Source organism: Scyliorhinus canicula, chromosome 6, assembly GCF_902713615.1.
Source record: "Scyliorhinus canicula chromosome 6, sScyCan1.1, whole genome shotgun sequence".
Taxonomy (NCBI): Eukaryota; Metazoa; Chordata; class Chondrichthyes; order Carcharhiniformes; family Scyliorhinidae; genus Scyliorhinus; species Scyliorhinus canicula.
In genome coordinates, this window is record NC_052151.1 from 115,596,215 (window position 1) to 115,617,618 (window position 21,404).

At 44.6% G+C, this 21,404-nt stretch overlaps 1 protein-coding gene across 3 annotated transcripts in view; it reads left to right on the top strand.

Annotated features, from left to right (window-relative positions):
• The first annotated feature begins 3,036 nt into the window (after positions 1–3,036).
• Positions 3,037–21,404, top strand: part of si:dkey-71h2.2 (low density lipoprotein receptor adapter protein 1-B) — a 118,662-nt gene continuing 100,294 nt past the window's right edge. The window contains exon 1 of one of the 3 annotated variants that reach the window (XM_038799946.1): positions 3,037–3,455. In XM_038799946.1, the coding sequence (XP_038655874.1) occupies positions 3,371–3,455 (85 nt within the window). In that variant the 5' untranslated portion in view covers positions 3,037–3,370. The remainder of the gene's footprint in view (positions 3,456–21,404) is intronic. The other 2 variants (XM_038799945.1, XM_038799947.1) reach the window with 2 other exon arrangements.

The following is a 21,404-nucleotide window of genomic DNA, read 5'->3' on the forward strand; positions in this document are numbered from 1 at the left end:
CGACCAGGTTCCCATCCCTGTCCCTTACTTTCCCAATCTCCCTGGTTGCCTCCCTCTTTCTAAGCTGTTGTGCATTCTGCTGGCCTTCTCCCCATATTCATAAATCGCCCCCCATGCCTTCCTCAGCTGCTCCACTGCCTTCCCTGTAGTTAACAAGCCAAACTCCGCCTGTAGGCTCCGTCGTTCCCGCCTCGAATGACATTCGCTGGTTAATCAGGATCACGACCCCTCTAGTCTTAGAGTCCAGCCCCGAGTGAAAAACCTGTCTGACCCATCCGTTCTTTAATCTAATCTGGTCAGTTACTCTAAGGTGCGTCTCCTGTAACATTGCCAAGTCCGCCTTCAGTCCCTTCAAATGCGCAAACACGTGTGCCCTCTTAACCGGCCCATTTAGCCCTCTTACATTCCATGTGATCAGCCTGGTTGCAGGGTTTCTTGCCCCCCTCCCCTTTGCTGATCAGCCATCACCTTTATTGGGCCAGTCTCCAGCCTGCGCCCCACATATCTGCAGGCCCGCCCCCAGGTAGCCTTCACCCCCGACCTCCTTTTTGTCCCACAGCAAAAGTCCCTCCTCCGTCAGCGGAACATTTCCGCCCAGTAACAGCACTATGCAAACAACCCCCTTCAACAAGCAGAACATCTGCTCACCCCACACTGCGCTTCTGTGAGCTAGCCCACCCAGCTAGCTTGGTGACCCCCGCCCATGGCGCCAGACATTTTCCAACCTATTGTCCCCGCCACCCCCCACCCACCCACCTGCTCGGACACACAAACAACCCCAACCCAATTGCCCGAAAGAAACACAAAGAAAATCAAACAGAAGATCCAACATCTAACATTGACACCTCCATCCCTCATCAATGCAAATGCAAACTTTAACTCACACAGCTCTTCAGCAGGCCCCAAATCAATACAGAAGGCATTACAAATAACGTCCAAACATTTGTTTAACAAACGTTTAACACGAGTGCTGCAGCAAAGTTCAAAGACCTCAGTCCGCTACCGGCCCTTTCCTTCTAGCTAAGTCCATCGCTTTCTCAGGCGACTCAAAGTAAGAATGTTCCTCCTCATAAGTGACCCAAAGACGGACCGGATACAGCAGTCCAAACTTAACCTTATTCTTGAAAAGGGTCGACTTTATCTGGTTGAACCCTGCTCTTCTGGCCACATCCGCACTCAGATCCTGGTATATACGCAAGAGGCTGTTCTCTCATTTACAGCTCTGTGTTTGCCTGGCCCACCGTAAAATACACTCCTTGTCCAGGTACCTGAGGAATCTCACCACCATTGCCATCGGAGGGTCCCCCACACGTGCCTTCCTCATGAGCGCTCTGTGAGCCCTGTCCACCTCCAAGGATCGGTAAAACACCCCATCCCCCAGTAACTTCTCGAACATGCCCGCTATGTATGCCCCAGTGTCCGTTCCTTCGGGCCGCTCCGGGAGACCAACGATTCTCAAGTTTTGCCGGTGGGACCTATTCTCTCGGTCCTCCACCTTCTCCAGCCTTTTCTGCTGGTCTCTCAGCATCCTCATCTCCAACTCCACTGATGTTTGGTGTTCCTCCTGCTCAATCAGTGCCTTCTCCACTTTCTGGATCGGCCGATCTTGAACATCCAGTCTAACTTCCAGCCTTGCAATCGATTCCTTAATCGGGTCTAAGCATTCCTGTTTCTGCTTGGCGTAGCCATCCTGTATGAAGTGCATCAGCTGCTCCATCAACCGCTGGGTCATCGAGCCAGAACTCTGGTCGTCCGCCATGCTTTCTCCCGCCGCAGCCTCAGCCCAAACCTTCTCTGTTCACCTATTTTTTCCTTTGCGAGCACTTCTGGTCCGCCTCTCCTTGCACTATTCCTCTTCACAATTGCCTCCACCATCAATTTTCCAAATCAAATCCGACAAAAAAATTGGGGAAAAAGGCCTGAGCGGAAGCCACCAAATGTGCGACCTACTCCTTCATAGCTGCCACTGGAAGTCAATGTGGTTGACTCTTAACTGCCCCTCTGTAGTAGTTGAGCAAGCCACCAAGTTCAAGGGCAACTAGGAATGGGCAACAAATGCTGGTCTGGCACTTCATTGGGTTGGACACTGTTTCGCACTTTATTCCAAACAAATATACACCATTAAGAACCCGTGTTTCAAGTTATCTGTTAGGGTTTTGAGACACGTGCGCTGGTAACATCAGTGGGTTTTCAACAGCATCTTGCACTTTTTTGCAGCATCATTGGCATCTGTGCCTTGGTGTTAGGCACTCGAATTCCCTCCCTAAATCCTGCCTGTTCTCTTCAAGAAGGCCCTTAGAACTTACCTCTTTGACAAAGATTTTGGCTATCTGACCCAATATTTTATCTTTTCGCTGTGTGAATTACGCCATCACCCAGCCTGCACCCCGCCCCGCCCCCAGGTTTTGCTCCTGGGGGCTTGGGATGGTTCATTCTGTTAAAGGTGCTACATAAATGCAAGTTGTTATTGTTGGACAGTGAACTGGTGCAGGGATAACTTGTCCCTAATAGAATCTGCCTGATTTTAATTTTCATTGATTAGTGGACACATCTGAATTTCCAACATCTGCAATTCGTCAGACTGATGACAGTGACTCCCAATTATTATTACATGGTGCTGTGGATTTATGCCGAAGATTGACTTGAAAGACTTCTTCCACTTGGCATCTAGCAGAGAGAAGAAGTGTGAGCCTTCCTTGGTCCAGATGCAGGACCAAGAGGTTCAAGGCCAGGATGCCAATTTCTTCTGTGACCCTATAAATTCAGCTGGCCGATGGGAGCACAACTTTATTTAATCCCAGCGAAAAGACTGGCAGAAAGTGAAGCAACGGTTGTTAAAGGGTATAAATTGTCGCCTCTCTGCAGAGCATCATGATCGACTGGCCCCGCGGACCGATTTAAAGGCAATTTCCAGCAGAAGAGCCGGTGCGTGTGCGACTGCGACCACCCCCAAAAAAATAACATAAAACCCTGCAGGGCACAAAGCAGCTCTCAGGCGATATGAAATGTGCTGATTGCCGCATCCAATTCAGCCTGAAGTTCCGCATTCGGTGCCTGACCTCTCTCCCCTCCCCGCTGAAATGCATTCAGTTGGATATCAGTCTGCAACCACCCCTCCCCACACCGTGCAGCAGCAGCAGCAGACCACGTTCAAACTCACAGGGAGCCAACGCCTCCAGCTGCTGTGCTCTGCACCGGCACTGATTGCATCGAGCCGCGCCCCTGCCGGCTGCTGTCCGCGGCCGCAGCGCTCTGCTCTGTCTGGCTGCCGCCGCCTGTCCGTCAAAACCATTTCACTCACTCAGGGACAGCGAATCGAACTGAAGCAAGATCCGCACCCACTACTGCAACTACTTTGCACTCGCCAACTATGGACGCTTTAAAGTCGGCTGGCCGGGCGCTGATTCGGAGCCCCAGCATTAGCAGGCAGAGCTGGGGGATGGCCAGACACCAGAGTAAGTTTATTTTTCTCTCTGTTGGTTAAATTGCCGGCTCGCGACAATGACCGAGTCTCCGGCGACTGGGCTGGCGGCGAGCATCTGCTCACTCCCGCTGGGGAGGGGACGCTGCTCCTTTTAAAAAAGAAAGCTGCATTTGAGAGATTTCAGTGATTTACGCTGCAATATTTGTTTCTTGTTTATAAAATGCAATATTAAAGTCGGCGCTTTATTATTCGGGGCCTTTCTTTCACACAGTTAAATTTGAACAGATTTCTCTGGGTCCATGTGCCCGCCTTGCTCATATATAGACTTTGTACCTTTTTGAATGATTGTGTTTGGTGCAAACCATTTCAATAATGCTGTGGTCATCTGTGCTTTCATAGCTTGTCATAAAAGATAGCTACTTACACACAACATGTTTGTTTTAATAACCGTTAACAGTAACAAGTGCAGTCGCATAGTTCAGCTGTTTTGTATTCAAATTTCAGATTGAAAAGGGCTGGAATTATTCTTCAGTGGCATTTTTAGAAATTTCAATTTGTCAGCTGTTTTTGGTTGTTTGCCTTGCGGTGAATCTAATTATAAACTGAACACATTGGAGGCAAGATGGACATGCCTTTTACTCCATGAATTTCTGTGGTTTATCTTTTTCAAGCAACTAACATTTAATATTTGAATGAAAATGTATAAAAAGGATTGGGTGTGGATGTTCACCCTTCAAAGTGAAGATGGCCATGTTTATCATCTGGGATGTTTGGTAGGGTGCCTGTGGTTATGTAGCCATGATGTGGAGATGCCGTTTTTCCACTTTGAGCCGGCAGTTTGCGGTGTCAATGGTAGCCATGATGTGGAGATGGAACCGTGCTCCGAAAGCTCGTGTTTGAAACAAACCTGTTGGACTTTAACCTGGTGTTGTAAGACTTCTTACTGTGGTTATGTAGATGACCACTAAGGCTCATCTGTGTCTTGAAGGTTCTGCTTCAAATAGGACAGGACACAGCAGACAAATTGAGTTTTAAATAAGTTGCTGACCAGGATTTCACTTCTTTTCGCTTTCTCTCTGCCTCTGATGTGTGCCTGACTTTGAAGGAGGCCACACTTCTGTTTTGGTTTTACCAGTTGTAGCGATGCTATGTGATGTTTTGCAGGACTCTTGAGTAAAACTCCTAAGCGAAACCTTCAGAATGTCCTTGCAATGCTCCCTTCCACGGGAACGGATCCCAGACTTGATCTCCTGGTAGGAGGTTCACTTTGGTAAGTGAATGTCAGGCATTCTGGCTACATGACCAGTCCAATTCAGTTGTGACTGCCTCAATATAGTGTAGATGCTTAGCCAGCTCAGGTAAATACCTCAGTGCCATGTATTTTGTCCTGCCATGAAGGCAGCTGGAGTGAAAGTGGTTGAAAATTTAGGCATGATGCTGATGCAAAGTCTCACATGAGTGGAGCAGAGTGAGCAAGACTATTGCTCTATAGATTTTCAGTTTACTAGGCACACTTGCTTCTCTTTTTAGTTTTCTCCAGCTTTGACCGAGTCATCCAGACTCAAAACATTAGCCTTTTCTCTCTCCACAGATGCTGTCAGATCTGCTGAGACTGCCCAGCACTTTTTCTGTTGCTTCTCTTCATTCCCAGTCTGCTAAAGTCCAAACTTACTTTAGTAATTTTTAGTGTGTCTCATTGTCAATTTAGACAGATCGAGAGAGAGTGTGCCCTACCGATTGGAAAGCCGAAGTTGTCCCATACATTGGAGAGCCAGTCCATGCTAAATTGCATGTTCAGCTCTGAACCAGCAGTCATTGACAAACAGGAAATCATGAAGCATGTCTTTTGAGATTTTTGCTTTTGCCTGGAGCTGTCTCAGATTGAGCAGCATCCAGCCCATGTGATATCTGATATTGATGCCAAGGCCAACGTAATGGAAGGCATCAGAGAGCACAGTGGAGGAAAACGCACTAAGGAGGTTGGTGTGAACATGCAGCCCTGTTTAATTCCATTGGTGACAGGGAATGGGTCAGAAGACTCCCATCAACCAAGACATGTGTACATATTGTCGTGGGTCTGTCAAACCTTTGTGATATATTTGCTAAGGCAGCCAAATTTCTCCAATTTCTTCCAAACTATACCAAAGGCCTTATCAAGTCAACAAATGTGGTGCAGAGGCTCTGTTATTGGCATTTTTGCTGGATCTGCCTAACTACAGAAACCACATTGCTGGTTCTTTGACCTTTTTCTGAAATTGCACTGACTCTCGGGAGCTGATCCTGGTCGAGATATTGTACCATGAGGTTCAGAAGTATTCTGGCGAAGGTTATGCTGGTTATGGAAAAGAGTGAGATTCCTCTGTTGCTAGATTGGGGAGATTCTTTCCGCTTGCACAATTTGACAGTGGAGGTACCTTTTGTGTTCCTTGCATCCACATGAACTGAAAAGTTCAGTGTGCTTCTTGACTCGACGTTTGAGCACTGCAATGCGAAAAGGATTAATTGACTTACGGTGGAATTCTCATCTGGGGATTAATTCCTGTGATGGGAACAGGACTATGGATCTCCCGAACATTGAGGCTGAAAGATGTACCCCTTCCACAACACCGAATCTGGAATGCCCACATGATGCTCTCTTTCTGTACCCCCCCCCCCCCCCCCCCCCCTCTACAACCAGACACTGCGGTGGTGTCTGGAGTCCAGTTGCCTGCAGCCTCCATCCCAAAGTCCGACAGCAGCCCGACAGTCATTGTTAAGGTGTGACCTAACATCTGCACACCACGTTGTTCCAAATGTGTTTTGTATCGTGTGTGTGGGTGGTCGGATCGATATTCACTGCTTACCATCAGTGGGGTGCAAATGAGTTTCACGCCAGCCTCCATCAAGTTTCCTGATATGCCATGGCAGGCATCGGCTGAAGATCCAACTGTAAATTCACGAGTGCGGAAAACCAGTTTTTTGGGGCCCACACACAATTCCTCCACCCGCCAATGTGCCGTTGAACCCGCCAGTAGGGCCTTGGAAGTATTGCACCTCTCGATTCTGTTGATACTTGGAGGTGACCTGAAATAAAAACCCAAGATGATTTTTTAAATAAACCCTCCATGACTTCAAAACTGCTCTTCCCTCACTGTTTGCTGTTCTTATTCTACTGAAGGTCTTTCTACTGAAGACCTATCTGTGGCTCAAAATGCTAACTTAGTGATTCTTTTTGTCTCTTCATTTGGGAGTGGAAAATATCACATATCGTTGCACATTTATGATATGTAGGAGTGTTAGATCTCTATAAAGTTATCTTTTAAATAGGCACCGTAGTCCAACACCGAGAACATAATTAATAGATTTTGTGAATGTGTTTTTAAGTTTCTGACAAAGTATTCTACCCAAAACAATAACCCTTTAATCTTTTTGAATTTTGACTGATCTATGTATTTCCAGAAATTCTATAAATAATATTATTTTTGATTTCTAACATTCACAGAAGCCTTGCGCCTTACTCTGTTATTTTAGGGTAAGTTATTTTCGCAGCATAAGAAATCTTATCATTGGTTCCTTCCAATCTAGCTGACCAGGGAATTTTCAGATGTGTTAACAGATAGTCTGGAATATATTAATTCAAAAAACTGTATCTGCTGCTTGCAATAAAAGGACATTTGCGATAACACTACCGATCTTGATGAAGCCTGAAGAAGGAGCCGTGCTCCGAAAGCTCGTGTTTGAAACAAACCTGTTGGACTTTAACCTGGTGTTGTAAGATCTTGATGAAGACCAACATCAAAAAGTCCTGGTTTTAGTTTGATTGCAACATTGTATCATGTGAACCGATTGTCTTATTATTGAATGACTCTATAGAAGATGCAAATGTAAAATCCATGGTTAAGGTATAACAGAGGTTGTGCCTTTAGATTTAATTGAAGATTGCTGTTTGTACCAATCTGAAGCTAATGAGTCCTGCCATTACTTAAATTTCAACTATGCTTCTCAACAATCTGGCTCCTGGTTAACGAGATGGATCCAGGTTTATGATTTTCAACTGAAGAAATCTTGGAGATGAATGTTATTTGCATAATTACCTTATGGTTGGAGTACCACAAAGTGCAGAATTCAAAATGAGCTCAATATTATGGCAGCATTGGTTAGTTATTCTTCAGGGAGAGAGGTGAAAATACGTGGGGAACCCTACCTCTTATGCTCTCTCTTACCCTAGCTCTTTCTCCTCATCACCACCCTCCCCCCACACTCTCTCTTCTCCACCCCCTACTCACGCTCTCTTCTCCATACCCTACTCTTTCTCTCTCTTTTCCACCCCCCTACTCTCGCTCTCTTCTCCATGCCCCCCTACTCTCGCTCTCTTCTCCATGCCCCCTACTCTCGCTCTCTTCTCCATGCCCCCCTACTCTCGCTCTCTTCTCCATGCCCCCTACTCTCGCTCTCTTCTCCATGCCCCCTACTCTCGCTCTCTTCTCCTCCCCCCCCCCCCCCCCACCTCCGCGATGATATACATAAGCAATCAAATAGTATTTTAAATGACCTCCAACCAGCAGTTGGCTGTGTAAATCTATCAGGTGACTCTCTGTACCTCCGAGTCTGGAGATAAGTCGTGTGAGTGAAAGTGATACTTACGGTAGCTCGAGGATAATTTATCATCATTTAGTGAAGAATGAGACATTCCATTGTGCATCATTCCTACCAGCCAAGCACAAGAACGTACCCTCCTCCACTCCTCTTTCCCCCCCCCCCCCCCCCCCCCCCCCCCACCCAACTCCACCATCCCTCTTCTGGGCTTCTTAGTGGCTGGTTTAGCACAGTGGGCAAAACAGCTGTCTTGTAATAGAGAACAAGGCCAGCAGTGCGGGTTCAATTCCCGTACTGGCCTCCCCGAACAGGCGCTGGAATGTAGCGATTAGAGGCTTTTCACAGTAACTTCATTGAAGCCTACTTGTGACAATTAGTTATTATTATTTATCTTTCCCCCCCCCCCCCCTCTGCTTGCTCTCTTCATTCCTCCCTCCACTTGCCCTAAATTATGTTGCTAGTCTGTCACAGTTCACAGTAAAATAGCTTTTATTTGTCTCGTACCCCTTAATTCTTGCAGTAGAATAGTAAAATTATATAATTGCTAACCTTCAGCCTTTCTGTCTTGTTTGCTATCTTTTTTAAATCTTGGTATATTTCCAGTGGTTTGAGTACTCCTCTCAGACAGTGGTCTGGAAAACAATGTTGTGCTGACCTGCCTGTTATTGCAGCAAGTTTTATCAGGTATACACAAGAAGAATCGATTAGTTGTATTTTTATCCCACTCCTTTCTCTTGCCACCTTTTGTTGCTCCTCTCTCCCTTTCTGAAAACAGTAAGAAGTCTTGCAGCACCAGGTTAAAGTCCAACAGGTTTGTTTCAAACACGAGCTTTCGGAGCACTGCTCCTTCCTCGGGTGAATGGCGAGGTATGTTCCAGAAACATTTATATAGACAAAGTCAGAGATGCCAGACAATGCTTGGAATGCGAGCATTTGCAGGTAATCAAATCATTACAGATCCAGAGATAGGGGGTGATCCCAGGTTAAAGAGGTGTGAATTGTCTCACGCCAGGACAGTTGGTAGGATTTTGCAAGTCCAGGCCAGATGGTGGGGGGTGAATGTAATGCAACATGAATCCAAGATCCCGGTTGAGGCCGCACTCATGCGTACGGAACTTAGCTATAAGTTTTTGCTCGGCAATTCTGTGTTGTCACGTGTCCTGAAGACCGCCTTGGAGAACGCTTACCCGGAGATCAGAGGCGGAATGCTCTTGACTGCTGAAGTGTTCCCCGACTGGAAGGGAACATTCCTGCCTGGTGATTGTCGCACGATGCCCGTTCATTCGTTGTCGCAGTGTCTGAAAATTGATGGCCCTTTCTGAAAATATTGACATCTTTGGCAACCGTGGAACATATGAGCAGTGCCTTCAGGTACCTCATGCAAGTCACTATTCATTTATATTAGCAAATGTTGACAGACCTTGAATCCCGTGCAGCATCACTGAGGAGTTTATTGCCTGTCAACTTGTATGTTTCAGTCATGGGTCACTGGATAGCTCTCGGGAACAGTCAATTTAACATTTTATTATTTTGCTTTAAGGATGTAGGTGATGCTGAGGAGACAGATTTCATTGCTCATGGCTAGTTACCATGTGCAGGTGGTGGTGACCCTTCCTCGAAGTACTGTACTCCTGGGTTGTAAAGGGATAAAAAGAAAAAGTAATGAGGTAAAAAATAAATATAACCTGTTAGCAAGGAAAATTAATGCTAACAATTTTTAAATCTATCAAGAAAAGGAAAATGGTATAAGAGAATGTGGACCCATTATGGCTAGATGCAGGCAAGATTGTGATGGTTATAGGAAAAGAGCAAATTAATATTTTGCATTTATTTTCATCCACCAGCCCAAATTATTAAATTGATTTGGAAATTTCAGCTGCATTAATCATAATCCACCAAAACTTATTTAGAATAGTGCTTTTTGGATTTTGTTGGTACTTATTTAAGCATGCAAGCCAAGTTTATGCAATCTTTCCTCCTAAATTAACTCAAAGGCCAGTGCAATGCATCTTGCCTCTGGTTTGAATGCAGATGGAGTATGTCCAAAGTTCAATACAACTGAAGCATCAATTCAACCTCTTTTTGGTATTCCAGAACTCTTTCGATAAAAGGCCAAATATTCCACTAGTCTTTCTCAATTAATTTTAGTACCTCACCAAAATGTTGATATGGCTGTTCCAGTAAGTTTCTGGCAAGTTATTACCCCCCCTAATGTTGATGGTGGGAATATGGGGGACATTGATACCATTTGAAATTCATGAATGATTCATGATTGGAGGCTTGTTCGAGTTGGTCTTTGTGTGTGAATCTCCGCAGCAGCATTCAGTAAATTCCCATTTGCCAGCCAAGTCTGCTTGTTTTTCAGATCCTGCTTTAACAATCTCACTTCAGCAGTTATGATGGACGGAGGTCATTGATCAGCAACCTGAGAGTGATTGAACCAGAAACTTGGTGCATGATCCAATTGCCACACTGTGCCTGAAAGGCAACTCTCCGCGGCACAGCGTGGCCAATTAAAAGTCATGAAACTCCGCTCCCAGTTTCTACCTGGCTCACTACGCCTTGTAAGATCAAGCACGATCTCGTGCGATGTAAATTCTGCCCATAATGGGCAGGATCACTTTTTGGCAAATCTGTGTATTAGAGCGAGACAGCTAGTATCACTATAATATGCAGTTTCCCAAGGTATCGGAGGCTTTGGAGCTATCCCCTTTTCTCAGAGACCGCGGGTGAGCGTCGTTCAGCACTCATCTCCACAAACAGGGACCAGATGGAATGGCACTTGTGGGGTGTCTCCCAGGGAATTGGACAGGGTGGTACCTTGGCATTGCTGGTGCCAGCCTGGCACCTTGGCAGTGCCACCTGTCTGCCAGCCTTGCACTACCAAGGTTCCCAGGTGGCACTGGCAGTGCCAAGGTGCCAGGCTGGCACTGCCAAGGCGCTTTTTATGCACGATCAGGCCAGGGGTGCTCTACATGGGTATTGGGAGGGATGTAGGGTGGGCGGGGACCTTCCCATATCACTGTTCCGGTCGGGGGTCCTGGAGATCGGGAAGCCATTTAAAAATGAGGTCCCAATCTCTCGCTACATTTGGGAGTTCTGGCGAGTAGAGCTCCTCTAAGTACAAAACAGGGCTATCTGTGGCCTTGACCGTGCATTCCCTGCTGAGGCCTCTTATACAACGTGAGTTATGTTGTATTGCCATGTGTTTCTTGGCACTGCAGGAGCCGGGAATCATGTGGCAAACGTGCTGGCTATGGGACTTGGGTCCCAATTTGCTGAATTGTGCCCCATGGTGTCTTTTCTTTCAGCTTGTGGGGGCCCAGGCTTTGGATTGGATTGGATTTGTTTATTGTCACGTGTGCCGAGGTACAGTGAAAAGTATTGTTCTGCGTACAGTTCACAGATAATTCCGTACAAGAAAAGAAAATAAATAGGGCAAACATATAAATACACAATGTAAATACATAGTCACAGGCATCTGATGAAGCATACAGGAGTGTAGTAATAATCAGTAGAGAAGATGTGTGAAGAGATCAGATCAGTCCATAAGAGGGCCATTTAGGAGTCTGGTAACAGCGGGGAAGAAGCTGGTTTTGAATCTGTTCGTGCGTGTTCTCAGACTTTTGTATCTTCTGCCTGATGGAAGAAGTTGGAAGAGAAAATTACCCGGGTGGGAGGGGTCGTTGATTATGCTGTCCGTGTTCCCAAGGCAGCGGGAGGTGGAGACCGAGTCAATGGATGGGAGGCGGGTTTGTGTGATGGACTGGAAGGTGTTCACAACTCTGTAGTTTCTTGTGGTCTTGGGCCGAACAGGTGACATACCAGGCTATGATGCAGCCAGATAGGATATTTCCTATAGTACATCTGTAAAAGTTGGTAAGAGTCAATGTGGACATGCCAAATTTTGTTTGTTTCCTGAGATGTATAGGCGCTGTTGTGCTTTCTTATTCGTAACGTCGATGTGGGCGAACCAGGACAGATCGGTGGTGATGTGCACACCCATGAATTTGAAGCTGTCAACTATCTCCACTTCTAGCCCCATTGATGCAGACAGGGACGTGTATGATACTTTATTTCCTGAAGTCAATGACCAGCCCCTTAGTTTTGCTGACATTAAGGGAGAGATTGTTGTTGTTGTTGTTACGCCACTTCACTAGGTTCTCTATCTCCCTCCTGTATTCTGATTCATCGCGTTGTTTGCAATCCGACCCACTAGGGGCATGTCATCAGTAAATGTGTAGTTGGGGTTGGAGCCAAATTTTGCCACGCAGTCGTGTGTGTATAGGAGGGGCTACGTACGCAGCCTTGCTGGACCCTGGTATTGAGGACTATTGTGGAGAAGGTAGTTTTTCTATCCTTACTGATTGTGGCGTATGGGTCAGAAAGGTTAGTTCTAGCACTACTGTCACTGCCCTAGTTTTGAACAGTTCACTTGCCACAAATTGGTAATCATGTCTTGGGGCTGGATTTTGACAAGAGTTTGAAATAATTCATACCAATTCAAACAGGCCCTGGCTGGTCCCAAGGGCCTTGATCTACCATGTGGGCGTCATGAATTGACAGTGTAGATAATACTCTCTTGAATTAAGTGTCATGATTTGAAACCTCCTGGGTTGGGTTTAAAAACTAGCCATGAAAGCTTTTATTGACAGGCCCTCTGGTATACGTTTAAAAAAAAAAACATTTATGGTTTTGTTACGACCATATTGACAGGCCCTCTGGTATAGGTTTAAAATAAAAAGATTTATGGTTTTGTTACGACCAATCTCCAAGCAATGTCCCATATTTGTTATCCTGGACGAGATCCCTCCATTTGTTAAATTCTGGATGGGATTCCCCCAAATTGTTTAGCCCCAGGAACTGCCTCCCTTTCTTTATTCAATCCCCTCGGTTAGTCACAACAAGATTAATTCCGAAGGATTCCTTCCTTTAGAACATAGAACAGTACAGCACAGAACAGGCCCTTCGGCCCTCGATGTTGTGCCGAGCAATGATCACCCTACTTAAACCCACGTTACCCGTAACCCAACAATCCCCCCCCCCATTAACCTTCCACTACGGGCAATTTAGCATGGCCAATCCACCTAACCCGCACATCTTTGGACTGTGGGAGGAAACCGGAACACCCGGAGGAAACCCACGCACACACGGAGAGGACGTGCAGACTCCACACAGACAGTGACCCAGCCGGGAATCGAACCTGGGACCCTGGAGCTGTGAAGTATTGATGCTAACCACCATGCTACCGTGAGGCCCCTACTACCGTGAGGCCCCTTTTGTGGATACCTTTTCCCAGTCTCAAATATATTTATGTTTGAAAAGCAGCCAATTTAAAGGAAGAGTGAGTTTATTAGCTACTAAATATAGGCCAAAATCCTGGTTCGCGGCTGGGATATTCCCGTGTTGCTGAAAGTGGATTTTAGGCTGGAATGTCAAATTTTCTGTCCTTGTTTGCAATGAACGAGAGTGGAGAATCCCACCTGCAATAAAACACATACGTGCATACAGGTTAGAAACAAAGTCCAGAATTTAAAAAAAAAGCTATACAGATCAGTCTTTGACTTGTCCATGAGGGGTAGTTGGTGAAACGTGGCTGCCATTTGAGATTTGTGATCCCAGTAGCACGGACTTCAGCAGTTTAACAGTTGGATTTGAGATTCCAGGATTCTACAGCTGAGGGGAGTTGTCCTACTTCCTTTTCAGCTGTGGCTTTGCTAATTTGGCTGCTTTCAGAAATCAGAGGGAGAGAGTGAGACTTTTATTTAACTTGCCAGGGCAGTTCTGATTGCTGATATCTTTCCTTGTTTCTGTGCCACACACTCTGACACATTCAACATTGGCCCACACTGTCTATGTTTGAAGCTGGCTTTTTATCCCAGTCTTCTGTATATTCTTGGAAGGGAAAATCCACAAAGAATGTCTGGGAGATAATGTGCAGGATATGATTCCTGCTATCAGCTTCCATTGTCTCTAATGTCTTTAATGTGTCTCTGTCTGGAAAAAGCATACGATATTCCATTGTGTCTCAGGACTTGGTATCACTCACAAAGGAACCTCACAGAATTTACATTGTCGGCCATCTTTGGCTTGTATGTCTAATTGTTAAAAATCTTATTTAAAAAGTTCAGTATGTCCATACACAATTCAGGGTTTTGTTCCATCATCATGACAGTATTTCAGTTTTATTATTTGACATTTCTCAATGGCTGTTATGGACATTATGGCATACAGGAGTATAGTATGAATCCAGTCAGTTCACAAGAGCATTGACATGGGTGGACCAGGACAGATTTTTGGTGATGTGCACACCAAGGGATTTGAAGTTGTCAACCATCTCTACCTTGGCCCTGTTGATGCTGACAGTAGTGTGTAAAGTACTTTGCTTCCTGAAGTCAATGAACAGCTCTTTAGTTTTGCTGGCATTGAGGGATAGATTGTTGTCGTTGCATCACTCCACTAGGTTCTCTATCTCGCTCCTGTATTCTGAAAGACATGAGTTTGCATGGAGCGGCCATGGGGGTGACATGGTGGGTAGGGGTGAAGGTTAGAGGAACTAACAGCTTCTAAAACAACAGGTCAAGTCCCAGGGAACCACAGAGCTCTTCTAAGCAGCCTGCCGCGGCACTCGCTTGACTCCGTGGCCACCAACGATATGCTTCCAAGGTTAGTGGGCCCATCCCTATTTGGCACTTGCCTCCCCAGTGCAAAAATTGGATCTAACGGCTCTTCAGCCAAGTTAGAAAATTTCCTGACATGAACTACTAGCATCGGCATCTAACATCCAAGCCCGATACTTTTTAGTCAGCATGAAACTACTCTGCCAATGGCTCACTGCATTTATCCAGAATTGCAGGTTACATTAAAAAATGCGTGTCTGTGACAACTGAGTAGCTACCATCTGTTGTAATTTTCTCCAAGAGCCCCAATATTTTTTCAAATGGCTGCAGGACTATAGTGTTTTATATACTTGAATGGCCTTCGTATCAGAGAGCCTATTTTATAGGTTCTTTAGCAATTGCAATCAATGAACTAATCATTTAGGAGAATAGGGAAACTGCTTTTGAACTAGAAATAAAGAAATGTTATATATAAATGGTCAAATCTGGTCCATATATTGCAGCTTTTATGTGTACAGTTTCCTTTGTAATTTAATCCCCTATATCTATAATGTAACATTGGGGCTGGTTTCTCCGGTCCCCTGACTGCATGTTTGTTGGCACTGTGCCATTCACTGGCGGTAGGATTCTCGACTCCCGCCGCTTGTCAATGCAATTTCCCGTTAAAGCTACACAATGCCACTGGGAAACTGCGGATGGCGGTGTGTTGCTGATGGGAACAGAGAATTCCAACAATGGGAGAATTCTGGCCAGTGTTCCTTGAAATAGGAGAGCAAATGTTTTTTGATTATATAGTTGGAGAGCGATATTAACTAAAAGTTTTATGATTAAAATGTGTGATTGCAGGCATTCTGAAAATGTTTCCAGTGAATGATGAACAATCACTTGGTAAAGACACCGGCACTATTTCAAATTCTGATCAGTGACTATAATATGGTTCACAAAGGATTGGATTGGATTGGATTGGATTGGATTTGTTTATTGTCACGTGTACCGAGGTACAGTGAAAAGTATTTTTCTGCAAGCAGCTTCACAGATCATTCAGTACATGGAAGAAAAGGGAATTAAACAAAATTCAAGAAAATACATGAGAATACATAATAGGGCAACACAAGATATACAATGTAACTACATAAGCATTGGCATTGGTTGAAGCATACAGGATGTAGTGTTAATGAGGTCAGTCAATAAGAGGGCCATTTAGGAGTCTGGTGACAGTGGGGAAGAAGCTGTTTTTGAGTCTGTTCGTGCGTGTTCTCAGACTTCTGAATCTCCTGCCCGATGGAAGAAGTTGGAAAAGTGAGTAAGCCGGGTGGGAGGGATCCTTGATTATGCTGCCCGCTTTCCCCTGGCAGCGGGAGGTGTAGATGGAATCAATGGATGGGAGGCAGGTTCGTGTGATGGACTGGGCGGTATTCATGACTCTTTGAAGTTCCTTGCGGTCCTGGGCCGAGCAGTTGCCATACCAGGCTGTGATGCAGCCCGATAGGATGCTTTCTATAGTGCATCTGTAAAAGTTGGTAAGGATTAATGTGGACATGCCGAATTTCCTTAGTTTCCTGAGGAAGTATAGGCGCTGTTGTGCTTTCTTGGTGATAGCGTCGACGTGAGTGGACCAGGATAGATTTTTGGTGATGTGCACCCCTAGGAATTTGAAACTGCTCACCATCTCCACCTCGGCTCCGTTGATGCTGACGGGTGTCTACCGTACTTTGCTTCCTGAAGTCGATGACCAGCTCTTTAGTTTTGCTGGCATTGAGGGAGAGATTGTTGTCGTTACACCACTCCACTAGGTTTTCTATCTCCCTCCTGTATTCGGACTCGTCATTATTCGAGATCCGGCCCACTATGGTCGTATCGTCAGCAAACTTGTAGATGGAGTTGGAACCAAGTTTTGCCACGCAGTCGTGTGTGTACAGGGAGTAGAGTAGGGGGCTAAGTACGCAGCCTTGCGGGGCACCGGTATTGAGGACTATTGTGGAGGAGGTGTTGGTGTTCATTCTTACTGACTGTGGTCTGTTGGTCAGAAAGTCAAGGATCCAGGTCAGAAAGTCAAGGATCCAGTTGCAGAGTGGAGAGCCAAGCCCTAGGTTTTGGAGCTTTGATATGAGCTTGGCTGGGATTATGGTGTTGAAGGCAGAGCTGTAGTCAATAAATAGGAGTCTGATGTAGGAGTCCTTGTTTTCGAGATGTTCTAGGGATGAGTGTAGGGCCAGGGAAATGGCGTCTGATGTGGACCGGCTGCGATGGTATGCGAATTGAAGTGGGTCAAGGCGTTCCGGGAGTATGGAGGTGATGCGCTTCATAATCAGCCTCTCGAAGCACTTCATTACAACTGACGTCAGGGCCACAGGGCGGTAGTCATTTGAGGCATGTTACCTGGTTCTTCTTTGGTACCGGTATGATGGTGGTCTTCTTGAAGCAGGTGGGGACCTCGGAGTGGAGTAGGGATAGGTTAAAGATGTCTGTGAATACCTCTGCCAGCTGGTATGCGCAGGCTCTGAGTGCACGACCAGGGATCCCGTCCGGGCCCATCGCCTTCCGTGGGTTCACGTTCAGGAAGGCCGATCTGACTTCGGAAACTGTGATGGTGGGTATGGGTGAATTATGGGCTGCTGGGGCACTCGACAGTGGATTGTTGGTTACCTGCTCAAACCGAGCATAGAATGCATTAAGTTCATCGAGGAGTGGTGCGCTGCTGCCAGAGATACTGCTCGGCTTCGCTTTGTAGCCTTTGTAGCAAGAATGTGCATTTTATAAGATATTGTGATGTGTGCTTTGATCCACTGGATAGATTTTAAAAGCAAATTTCAGAACAATTTTCTTTGTAATTCTCTGATAATTCAGCTTATTTTTGCAATGAGAAATTGAATCAATACTAACTAACCAATATAGCACCTTTAACACAAATGAAACATCCCAAAGCACGTCACAGGAGCATTATAAAACAAAGGATGACACCAAGCCACATAAGGAGATAATAAGTCAGGTGATCAAAAGCTTTTTTAAAGAGGTAGGTTTTACAAAGCGAATTTAATGGAGGAAAGTGAGGTGTATGGAGGGTATTCCAGAGCTTGGAGCTCAGGCAGCTGAAAGCATATCCACTAACAATGGAGAAGTTAGTATTTGTGAATGTACAGAACACCAGAATTAGAGGTGCACAAGTATTTCAGATGATTGGAGAAGATTAGGGAGGCGCAAGACCATGGAGGGTTTTGAAAACTAGGGTGAGAATTTTAAAATTAAGGCACTGCATGATCAGGTGCATAGGTGATAGGGGAACGGAACGTGGTGAGTTAAAAGACAGTCAGTGGTGTTTTGAATGACCCACTGTTTATGGAGGCTAGAATGTGAGAGACCAACCAGGAATGTTAGAATAGTTGAGTCTAAGAGGTAACAAAGGCAAGATTAGGGTTGAATCAGCAGATGAGCTGAAACACGGGCAAGGTCGAGCAGTGTTATGAAGTTGTAAACAGTGATGGCCTCGGGATGAAATATGATAAGATTGTGAACAGACTGACTTGATCTCAGACTGTTACCAGGGAGAGGGATGGAGTTAGTACCGTTGAAACATTTCATTGTCTGAAACTAACTTGCTTGGGTTCGCTCTCTTCAGTAACGGTGTCAACCTTGGCTCCGGAGTAGTACTAAGAACTCCGCTTAAAGCCCCACACAAGGACCTGCACAGAATGCAGCAACACCAACTTAAATGTGACCCCAAAACAGAATTCAGGTGTTAAAGTAGTAGAAGGTGTTAACATAAGTAATTCTTATTCAAACCATCATGTAATTTGAAGGAATGCTAATTAATAATTGAATTTTAAATCTGAAACAAAAAGAGAAACTTGTATTATGCAGTACCTCTAAGGTATTAAAATGTTCCAAAGTACTTTACAGGAGCAATGCAAAGCAAATTTGACAAGAAGCTACACAAGGAAATATTAGGACAGATGACCAAAGTCGGATTTTAGGAATGTCTTAAAGGAGCAAAGAGAGATACAGTGTCAGAAAGACGTAGGCAGGTAATCTGGAGATTTGGGTATTGGGTAGTTGAAGGCACTACCACAGTAGCGAAGCAAATAAAATTGTGGGTGCTCAAGAGTTTGGAATTGGAGGAGTGCAGATATCTTGGAGGGTGCTGAGGCTAGAGGACATGACCGAGACAGGAACTTGAGAGGTCATGGAGAAATTTGTAAACTAGGATGAGAATTTTAAAATGAGGCATTTCTTAATTAATTGTCATGAAATTAGGACTGGTGTGGGCCATGGGTTCCAAAGGAATAAATCTAAATTGTTGTTGTTTATTATTAACAAATCTGATTTGTCATCAGTCTTTGTAGTCAAAGAAAATATGGCAATGCACGATACTAAGCCTGTTGTGTATATGGATATGAATGTGACTAACATTTAAAAGCGCATAGGAGCTTTTGTAGACAATACCCAGAATCAGAGACACCATTATATCACTGCAGTTTTATTCTGCAGTATTCCGAAAACTGGAAACATTTTTAACAATTCCCCTTTAAGTGATATCTTTCACCTCTTTATGCTTCTATATTCAGGATCTAGGCTAAAATAAATTAGGTTGCTGTGCCCTCATAAAGAACAAATTTGATGGATGTTGACCGGCCCAGCTGTTTAACGGGTTTAGCTTTGAAATTCCATTGTTTTGTTTTTAAAGTCTGTATATAGTAAAAAGTTTTGGAAAATGTTTCTTTAATCAACCTTAATTATTCCCTTTAGTCACACTATTTCTATCATGCACACCTGCCTTAGATAGCTACCTATTCTTTTTGATCGAGCATCCCCAGCTACATGTGCACCTTCAAGGAACTTGGCATGATGCTGTGATTAATTTTAAAACCTTCACTAAAGTGTTCACTTGAAGCTTTCAGTACTTCAGCATGTCACTATACTGACCATCCACAACCAGCCCTTGCTTGCAAAACTCAAAACACCCACTGTTCAACATTGATTCAGTGATTGGACAACATTTTCTAAAGTGTCTTAAGAATTGTGCTAAAAAACAATTTAATAAAATCAGTTGGGCTGGCAATGTGGCCCACTTACATGTGCTGGATGCTCCATATACACATGAGCTCTATTTTTTTTTTTGTTGACAGAACCTAACGCATACTATGCCAAGTGACAACCATGCTCTAGTTCATTCCCGAAGGCAATGCCTTGACCAATCAGATTCAACTTTCCTGAATTTAAACGAAGTTTGGTAGTTAACTGTCAGTCATCAGTTAACTGGTGCATAGTCCATGGCAATGCCTCTACAATCTGCCTCCACCAATCAGAGTGCACTTGCCAACCAATTAACATTCTCTTCTCATGTAGGATAAATTGTTGTACCCTTCACATTTGGTGTGCTTATGGATATCCTGATGAATGCAAGACAAAAAGCTTTTGGTCTTATTTTCCAGTGATACCGTTAGTCCTTCTGAAAGCCTTGGTTCAAAGTTGACATTTTTGCCCAGAACTATGACTGAGGTTAGATTGTGCAGTGTTCCTAACTTCCAACAGCAGCTTATATTTATATAGTGCCTTTAACATAATGAAACATCTCTGGGTGCTTCACAGGATCATTATAAAACAAAGAATAACATTGAATCCCATAAGAAATTATTAGGACAGATGACCATAAACTTAGTGAAAGAGGTAGGTTTTAAGAAGTGTCTTAAAGGAGGAAAGTGAGGGAGGGAGGATGAGATGCAAGGTGGATTTCCAGAGTTTGGAAGGAGGCAAGCCCTGACAAGATTGCCTTTGGGTCCCCTTTCCTTTTCTTCCATTCACATGCAGTTTTCAGCAGCAGTTGTTGAATATAATTGGGAGCAGGAACCTTGACTAATTTGTTTTCTTTCCCCTTAGCTTAGTGGTGCTAAGGCCTATTATGACATTGTAACTGCTCCAATGAACTTCATATTGACCAGAAATAAAACCTGTGAACGTTAGGACTCTGTGACTTTCTGCTTCAACAAAATAATCCACAGAGGGATTGCAAATCTGGTCTTGGAGAAAAGGCTATTTGTACATGCACGTGGACTGGCCTTCGAAGATGGCTGCACCAACAGATATTATTGGACCAGGAGAGTACAACTGTATACAAGAGTATATGGAGCAGCTCGAGATATTTTACACTGTTGATAATCCCACTGTTAATCAGGTGGAGGGGGGAATGAAAAGGGTGATATTTTCATAGGAAGCGGCCCAGAAGTGTATGAAACAGCTGAGACAAAGGTTGCGCTACTGCCAGATTTGTTTAAGATCGAGCAGCATGGCAGTCCCAATATTGTAGATTGCTGAAAGCTACCAAGTTTGGAACCAGGAATCCGTGCCTGGTGAAAACATTGGAGAATTTATTGTGGTTTTGAAAAGCTGTCCATCCATTGTAACTTTGAGAATTTCAAGAGCATTGTAAGGCTGGTGTGCCGTTTAAAAAGTGAACGCATTCACAGATAGTTGCTGCCATTGCCAAAGTTAACTTTTTATATTGCTTGCTAAACAGCACTGTCTATGGACATGGTGGAACGTGGCTGGAGAGATGTCAGAGTTAACAGCTTTCAGTGATCTGCTGAAGTAAATAAGCTGCAACTGAGCAGGCAAAAAGCTCCTCCAAAAGCAGTTAGCAGAAGTATGACAAAGTCCTGTTACCGGTGTTTCGGCCAGCATTGGACACAATTGTCTATTTGTGAACACAGTAAGAAGTCTTACAACACCAGGTTAAAGTCCAACAGGTTTGTGGCTTGAAACAATTCGCACCTCTTTAACTTGGGGTTACC